At 42.2% G+C, this 9,370-nt stretch overlaps 2 protein-coding genes across 2 annotated transcripts in view; one reads left to right on the forward strand and one right to left on the reverse strand.

Moving 5' to 3' along the window:
- LOC102973952 (transcription factor SPT20 homolog) overlaps positions 1-2,559 on the reverse strand; it is a 10,871-nt gene extending 8,312 nt beyond the window's left edge. Inside the window, exon 1 of the mRNA XM_055081900.1 lies at positions 964-2,559. Within this exon, the coding sequence (XP_054937875.1) occupies positions 964-2,559 (1,596 nt within the window). The remainder of the gene's footprint in view (positions 1-963) is intronic.
- IL1RAPL1 (interleukin 1 receptor accessory protein like 1) overlaps positions 1-9,370 on the forward strand; it is a 686,991-nt gene that overhangs the window by 77,340 nt on the left and 600,281 nt on the right. The gene's annotated exons all lie outside the window — the stretch shown is intronic.

A 9,370-nucleotide genomic window follows, 5' to 3' on the forward strand; every position in this document is an offset into this window, starting at 1 on the left:
CCCTGTTGGTTGGTGGTCAAGCCTGATTCCTCTGGGCAAGGGGCTGCGCTTTCTCCGTGTAGACAGATGGCCCGGTCCGATCCCTGTGGGCAGGGGGCCGGGCTTGACCCCTGTTGATTGGTGGCCAAGAGTGATTCCTCCGGGCAGGGGGCCAGGCTTGACCCCTGTTGGTTGGTGGCCAAGAGTGATTCCTCCGGGCAGGGGGCCAGGCTTGACCCCTGTTGGTTGGTGGCCAAGAGTGATTCCTCCGGGCAGGGGGCCAGGCTTGACCCCTGTTGGTTGGTGGCCAAGAGTGATTCCTCCGGGCAGGGGGCCAGGCTTGACCCCTGTTGGTTGGTGGCCAAGAGTGATTCCTCCGGGCAGGGGGCCAGGCTTGACCCCTGTTGGTTGGTGGCCAAGAGTGATTCCTCCGGGCAGGGGGCCAGGCTTGACCCCTGTTGGTTGGTGGCCAAGAGTGATTCCTCCGGGCAGGGGGCTAGGCTTGATCCCTGTTGGTTGGTGGTCAAGCCTGATTCCTCTGGGCAAGGGGCTGCGCTTTCTCCGTGTAGACAGATGGCCCGGTCCGATCCCTGTGGGCAGGGGGCCGGGCTTGACCCCTGTTGATTGGTGGCCAAGAGTGATTCCTCCGGGCAGGGGGCCAGGCTTGACCCCTGTTGGTTGGTGGCCAAGCGTGATTCCTCCAGGCAGGGGGCCAGGCTTGACCCCTGTTGGTTGGTGGCCAAGAGTGATTCCTCCAGGCAGGGGACCGGGCTTGCTCCCTGTAGACAGGTGGCCAGGTCTGATCCCCGTGGGCAGGGGGCCAGGCTTGATTCCTGTGGGAAGTTGACGGAGCATGATTCCTGCAAGAGCTGTGGCCCCGGTGGTAGAGTCCTGCATGGGCTTGGAGCCTCTCCCCGAGGCCTGGCATCCTTCACCAGAGTACACCACTGTGGTGATCTTCAGGCCAGATGATATGGCCAAAACTTGGGTCCTCTGTGATGAGCCCGCAGTGGACAGGGCCGTGGCAGGAAGCAAGCTAACTTGATTCACCTCCGCAGAGAATTTCTGGGAAGGACTTGGTGGCTTAGGAGCAGGGGCAGAAGATGGAGATTTATGAGAGCTGCTTGCCTGCTGTGAAGTGAAACTGTCACCACTGGAGCTCCTTCCTGAGTTCAAGGGAAGTGTGATGGGTGGAGGTGGATGTTTGGCTCCCTTGTCAGACACTGAAGACTGAACCGACCCAGTCTTAGGCTGTTCTGGTTCTTTCCCTGGAGAAGGTTGCCTGAGACCAGTTGAGTCAACGGAGCTGCGTGATACCTGCACTGGACACTGGGCACTCTTTTGGACCAATTCCTTGGACTGACTGACCACCCTCCCCACATCAGTCTTTGGCCCTGGCACGAAACTATAGAAATGGTCATCTGTGGAGGATTGCGGGGGAGACAGCTGTCTCTCACGTCTGACTTTTTTAGGGGAGCTTCTTTTTCCAGAGATAAGTGGATCATTAAGTGACTGCAAGGTCAGCTTTGTTGTCTGGGACTGACTGCCCTCTTCACACCCAAATACAGAACCATCTTGTACCTCATGGGTTGGCCAGACTGTTGATTGTGAGTCATCATATGTGACAGACTTCTTCCCTTTAGCATATTTCTCCACGTCCACTTCAGAAGGTACAGCCAAGTCACAGGGTCTCTGTTTCCACATAGCTACACAACTTCCTTCTTTAAAAGTTTTGAGGCCGTAATCCCCACCTGTTTTACTTTTTCCTATTTTTTTGCAGGAAGTCAGGGCTCTTAGCTCAGGAGGAGGTGGACAACAAGACAGCTCCTGCTGCCTATTCAGAGAGGCCACAGAATACCTCTTGAAGCTCCTTTTCATGGGAAGAGTGTTCAGCTTTTGTTTGTTATAGAGCAGTCTGTTTTCAGTGCAAACTACTGATACAGAAGGGTCTAGACACAGTGGTTCAGCTGTAGCTAAGATCAGTTGGCTCTCAAGCAAAAGTTTGTCCTCCTGGGTCCAATTCTGATTATCGCTGGCTATGTCCTCTACATCGCAGGCTAAAGTCTGCATCGTGGGACGTAAGATAATATGCCTGCTTTGGTAATGGGGAGGTCCCCTGTCACTGGACTGCCTGTAGTCCCGTATTTCTGCTATGACACCCCCACGATGAAAAACGTTAACCTGAGACTTTTCCAGGAAATCCACCAAAACAGGAGGTAATTCTTCTGCATCCAAGTATTCGAGCAATTCCCCTTCTTCATAGGGCAGTCGGATGCTCTCCGAAGATGATCCATTTTCCCCTTTGAGCATCAGCGAATAGCCCTCCTTTCCTGGGTACAGGTTGACCACCAAACACGGCAACGACTCTCTCCTAAGAAGCTTCTCTAACAGCTTCACATTGCTTCTTAATCCCTCCGTAACCCCAGGCTCCTTTTCACATTCTTCAACATAAATGTCATAAAGTTTTTCATACAGAGACTTTTCCCCATTAGTTGAGTATTGCCTTTTTGGAGGTCTCTGTTGGGCACTTGCAATGACATACTCCGCACGATCTAAAGCTCTTTCTAGAGACTGTTGCATTTTGGTACAAAATAGGGACCCTAAAAGAAGAGAAAACGTTAAGCGTTATTGACGAAGTGGGTGAAAATCGCCTTTCATATGGATGTGTAGTTCTGCAAGCTGCCCCAACTCCACAGTGGAACCACCAGCCTAACTTCGGTACGGACACCAAGAAACCCGCCTCCAAGGAAGTGCTACACAAAATTCTTGTGAGTTTCTGAAAATACCTGTATCTGTAGGGGCGGCAGCCTCTGAGATAGGTCTGGCCTCGCCTTGCGCCGTTGATCCTGGCTAAGCCAGAAGTCAACGCGGGGGCTGGATGGGCTTCCGTGCGTCTACGTGCGTCTACGTGCGTCTGCGTGCGTCTGCGTGCGTCTGCGTACGCCTGCGCAGTGGGCTGTCCTTTGGCCTGCGCTTCTTGTTCGCCTACCTGTACTTCTTACTGGAGAGTCGGGCCAGGCATCCACATACAGTCTGTGCAGTTGTGCAAGATAAACGCAAAAAATGTTTTTTAGGAATCGAGGCAGTGTTATTACTTTTTTAATAGGTAAATTCAGAACTTTTATTTCAGCAAAGTTTTCTTGAGTCATTGTCTGAAAAATCTTTCTTCTGTTTCGTTGATTTGCTTTTTTCCCTTCAAGGATTTCACTTACAAGTATGTCGGATAATCTCTTCCTGCCTTTTCTATCATATTCTTTCTAAAGCTTTTTGTATTACTTTATTTTCTTGTCTCTTTTCTATTCTATCCTTTATGATCCTATGTTAATTGTGGGTATACCTCTTCTCCCTCCGGAACTCTATTAGTTTTGTATTGCTGCCAAAACAAATTACCACGAACTTGGTGGCTTAAAACAACACCTGTTTTTGTTTGTTTGTTTGTTTTTCCCCTCATAGTTCTGCAAGTCAGAACACAGAGCAGTGTCAGTTTAGGGTCTCAGAAGTCCAAAATCAAATTTGCCTGGGCTAGGCTTCTTAACTGGAGGATCTGGAGAACAGTCCACTTGTAAGCTCATTCAAGTAGTTGGCCAAAGTCAGAAGTGCTTATAGGATTAAATTTCCTCTTTTTTTTTTTTTTTTTTTTTTTTTGCCCGTTGTCTGTCACAGGCCACTCTCAGCTGTTAAAAGTTGCTCCCATTCTTTGGCAAGTGTCTTCCTCCATACTCAAGCCAGTGATGGCATATTGAATCCTGTTTATGCTTCTCTCACCTCTGACTTCCTCTTCTGTCACCAGCTGGAGAAGATTCTATGCTTCTAAGGGCCCATGTGGATAATCCAGGATAATAGTCCCTATTTTAAGTTATGGTGCCACATAACGTACTATAATGACAGGAGTGGTAACTCATTATTTTCACATGTTCTGAGAATTAGAGTGGACCATATTTCACTGGCCATTTTAGCAATTCTGCCTATCATAGGTACTTTGTAATTTAATCCTCATTTATTCCCTGTTTCTCCTGAGTTTGACTAGTCCTGTTTCATACTTCATGTTGTTCGTTCTTTTGTCTTTGAAGTTTAAAAAAAAAGTTTATGATTCTAATTCTGCAATGCTTTAAGTATAAAATTCCTGTTGGAGGGTCAAGTTACATTTTTCCTCTGCTTTGTGCAAGTGTGGATTTGGACGTGTGCAGATGTGTTCTGCAATGGTTTCATCTGCTGAATCGATTCTCATTTTTTGGCTTTTTTTCCCCCTGAACCAGCAATAGAAGACACTTTGAAGTGGGTAGGTTAGGGAGATTGCATGGCTTACTTGATTTCATGTTTTAAGGTCACTTTCTTTTGCTGCCATTACGATACATAGATTTTATTATTGTTAATGTTGGTGGTTGTGGTGGTATTTTTAACAAATTGTACATTTTTTTCACAAGTCTCATATCGTCTGATTCTTTGTCACAGTCTTCGTTCATTAGAGCCCTTTATCTTCAGTCAGTTCCTTTTTTCCCTTCACCACTAAGTCTTAGAAGCACATGTTTCCTCTCGAAGGTACCTCACTCTTCCTAAGAAGGGATGAACACCTCTGGTCCTGTGCTTTTTCTATACCCCTTTCTTTTGATTTCCCAGTAACCAGTGCTCTAATGTACCTGGTCTCAAATCATTTCTCAGTATTTCTCATCTCAGAGTTTGACCTCAGAAGTCGCTTACAAATTAATAAAAATAAGATCATTAACCCAGGAGAAGTAAAAAGTCAAGATGACAGGTCACAAAATAAGGAATACAAACGCTCTTTAAGTATATGAAAAAATCTTCAACCTCACAATTAATAGAATTGCAAGTTAAGACAAAAATAAAAGACCATATCTTTACCTATTAGATTGCCAGAGATGAAAACACTTCGTAGCTTACCATGTTAGCTAATGGTATGAGGAAACAGGCCCTCTCAAACATTGTTGTTGAGGGTGCTAATTGGTCCAATTCCTGTGGATAACAAATTACCTAGTGATAGGATTTGCCCCCCAGGATTGGCTTCAGGGTGGCTGGGGCTCATAGTTGGGGATTTTTCACCATTGGCGTGTACTCATTAACAATTTACATACTTTTCAATTTTTTTTAAAAAGTGCAACATTTACCCTGTTACTTTGTACACCACTAGCACACAACTGGATCCATCAGTGGGGTGCAGCAATTTTTCATTCTGAATAGGTAACATAAAAGTGCTCAAGAGGAAACAAATAAAATGGACAAAAACCTAAGGAAATTCCGGTATTTAAGGGGAAATGAGAAAATGAATCGAGGCACAAAAGGAAAATACCCTCTGTTAAAAACTCAAGGTGAATGGACATAAATAAAATTAAATTTTCATATTGTGCTCAACCCAGATAACAGAGGAAAGCCAGGTTATCGATAACTCTAGTAACAACATTTTCTGAGGAATACTAGTGAAGAAACTCAGACCATAGTAGAGAAAGGGATAGGCCTGTGTTGAGAAAGTGAGGAGAATAGTTCACACTACCACTGAAACATTTTTATTAGTGAAAGGAAAGAGGTAAATCACAGGTAGATATAGAGGACACACACATGCACATGAACATAGAATATCTCTGTGTAAAATCGGTCAATAATGCACCCATAGATCAGGGAAATATAACATGCATAATGATATTATCAATAATATTATTTTGGAATTTTGGGAAAGGATGTAAGCCCTCATGTAGACTTTTGTTCGACAAATGAGAAACTAACATACCCAAAGCCACAATTCAGATTAATAACTTATTCATGTTATGTGCTTTATACATTATAGACTTAATAAATGGTAAATAAAAACATCAGTAACTGCAAAGTCAAATTATGCAGCGATGCTTTGTACAATTTGGATACCAAATAAGTCCGTATTAATAAAGAAAACTAGAAGCCAGAAGCAATGTAATAGCTTTTGCAAATTAGTCACCAAGGTGGTCAATTACTGTTGGATTAACAGAAGGATTTTGAGAGTGGGAATGATTACAGTGCTGTTACATACATTGTAGCTTTGAGAAAGCACTCAAGGAAAAGATGTCTATTTAATCATTATGATATTCTTCATGTATGTATGAAGAATAATTTGGGAAAACCCTGCATCCTGATAAGACTGAATATAACATGGTTGAATTCCTCCATTCCATAAGAGTTCTCTCTCTCTTTTGTTTTCTTGCTTGCTATTACCATAATGGACTTTTAAGGAAAGAGCAGATTTTGTCGCTGGAAATCATGTATACAGTAGAGCCATTTTCAGTACTTTGTAACAGTTGTTTCATGTGAGAAGAACATGAGAGATAATCTTATAGTATTGGCAGAAAAGTATTTTGACAGCTGAGTGTTACAAAGTCTCCTGTGTAATTATTCCACCTCCCCTCTGACTAGGGATAAGTGTTTTACGTATGACCCATACTTCTGAAAATACTGAATTTCAAAATGTCTGTTCTATGTTGACATCCGCAAATATTTAACTATCCAGTTCTAGAATCCCCTTGGTGATTCATTCTTCTAAAACTAAGAGAGCAGAGCTAATAACAAGCCCTCATTCATGGTGATGTGGTAATTTATTTATTTATTCATTCATTCATTCATTCATTTATCTATCTCCCTACTGCTGCATCTAGGGAGGCCTTCACATCAATGGCAGCTCTTTCTGGCAATAATATGAGACAAGTGTAACTGAATATCAAAATGTATGAGACTTCACTCCCAGAAAGAGTGTTCTATTCATATTGAGCCTTTCTATAAAAATGAAAAGTTGGATCTGGAGAACAGAATTGGAGGAGGGCTATATTTGCAGTAGAATAAGGAGATTAAATATAAAGAGCTATAGGATTTATCTCTTTTATGAGTTGCTGCTGGAAAGGAGCCTAAGCTTTTAAAAAGTGGTGACCTTGATATAAATTCCATATTTAACCAGTGGTGAAAATATTATGAAGAATGAAGAGGATGTGGAAGAACATCAGGCATAAGTGTGAAGATTCAAGAGATGCAGTGAGGTTGACAATCTAAGCCGTTAAACCATCAGAGCAGAAAATGGTAGCATCAGTAAAACATACTATGTAACACTTTGTCCATTAGGAAGTGTTTTTATATCAGGATGTTATTTACTTCTCACAACAACTCTATGAGGTTAAGGATCCTTATAATTTTATGATCAGGTAACTGAAGTTCAGGGAAGATAAGTTATTTGTCCATGGTCACACAGCTTGTTAGTGGATTCTTCTGCCCTTGCAAATGTCCTCTTCTTTTTGTATTCTTTATCACATTTTGATAAAGATGCGACCCATTCATATTTTGCTTTTAACTTTTAATCATATCTCTAATATCACTCCATGGCATTACATTCTGCCCATCCGAGTGTAAAGTATTTTATTCCTGTATTCTTTTTTTTTTTTTTTTTTTTTTTTTTTTTTTTTTTTTTGTGGTATGCGGGCTTTCCTCTGTTGTGGCCTCTCCCGTTGTGGAGCACAGGCTCCGGACGCGCAGGCTCAGCGGCCATGGCTCACGGGCCCAGCCGCTCCGCGGCATGTGGGATCCTCCCAGACCGGGGCGCGAACCCGATTCCCCTGCATCGGCAGGCGGACGCGCAACCACTGCGCCACCAGGGAAGCCCTATTCCTGTATTCTTTGTTGACAAGAATCCGTAGTATAATTGTCACATTCTACCATGTTTATATTTATAAAGATATACAAATCATTAGCCCATTTCCTTTTCTCTGAAAATGGCCTATTTAAACCATTTGTTCTTTTAGTGAATTGCAGGTGATTCAGATTAATGGCTCTTCTTTCTAGTCAAAAAATCTAAAAATTGCAGTTGACTGGAATTGATACTAAAATTGCCTAAAAAGTATTGAAAAGAAACCAACTGTGAAATGTGCATAAATTATATAGAATAAAAAAGTCTCTTCCCAAAAACATCTAATTCTGCCTTTAAATTAAATTAACTCACAGTTTAATTCTGTTCTCCCCCCCATTTTTGTTTTTGATATAGAAATAAAAGGCTTTCATCATAGATAGGAAAATGCAAAAGTAGCTTAATTTATTAAATGCACCATGTTTAAAGAGTGTTATATGGAATATTTGCAAATGTAGAAATATAATTTGTTTACCTCTTTTTTTTTTAACCTCCTGGGAGACTTGTAGGAATTTATGTGTAATGTAGATTAAGCACTCGGATATTTGTTTCCTTAACCACTGTATAGGCCAGGATCTAGTCAGCTAAAGCAAATTCTTTATAAGCAGTGCAGTAGGGAGCATTTAATGTGGTAAATGGGTTATAAATATGTTAGAAGAACTGAAATGGCAGGACATAGGCAGTCCAGGGGTTAGCAACCACCTCTATGTCTGAAGGGAAGAAGAAAGGAAGGAAGTGGTGTTACCAAACCCAGAAGCTGAAACAACTGATCCTCTCTTGGAAAAATCCAACCTGGAAGTCAGTTGGCAGGAGAGCCTGGGAAATGGAGGACATATTTATGGGATAAAGTGGTAAACAAGCAGATAAGACTCCCTTTCCCATGGTACTTACACTGTATGGAAGGGAAAATATATACCTATATAAAGAAAATCAGGAAAATATCACTTAGTGATAATTGATAGGATAGATATAAAATAGAGTGGTATACTAAAAAATTATAAGCCTTTATTTTCATGGATTTTTTGTATTAATTTGATTTTATTCAAAATTGCATTGAGATAATATTTACCTTAATTTTTGAGCACCCCCCTCACTGGCGTCACACTAGTTCCATTGGGATAAGACTAATGTTTCAAAGGGCTTCTGGCTGTTTTGCTTGAGCAACTAGGTGAATGGTGTGTTTATCAGTGAGACAGGGGAGACTAGGGTAAGAGTAGATTTGAGGGTAGAAGTAAAGATTTATTTGTGGGTCATGTTAGAGCTAAAGAAATTTTTTAGATTTCAATTGAGTATGATAAATAGGCAACTGGATATATAAATCTAGAGTTCAGATAGAGGTGAGAGCTGGAGATACAAATACAGGACACAACGGAGAGTTGATATTTAATGTGAGGGTTAAATGAGATTATATAGAGGGAGATTAAATGAGATAATGCATATAAAGATTTTTTAAAACGATAGCTTTATCACAGGAGAAGATGGCGGAAGAGTAAGACGCAGAGATCACCTTCCTCCCCACAGATACATCAGAAATACATCTACACGTGGAACTGCTCCTATAGAACACCGACTGAACGCTGGCAGAAGACATCAGACCTCCCAAAAGGCAAGAAACTCCCCCATACCTGGGTAGGGTAAAAGAAAAAAAGAATAAACAGAGACAAAAGAATAGGGACGGGACCTGCACCAGTGGGAGGGAGCTGTGAAGGAGGAAAGGTTTCCACACACGAGAAGCCCCTTCGC

Source organism: Physeter macrocephalus, chromosome 21 (assembly GCF_002837175.3).
Source record: "Physeter macrocephalus isolate SW-GA chromosome 21, ASM283717v5, whole genome shotgun sequence".
Taxonomy (NCBI): Eukaryota; Metazoa; Chordata; class Mammalia; order Artiodactyla; family Physeteridae; genus Physeter; species Physeter macrocephalus.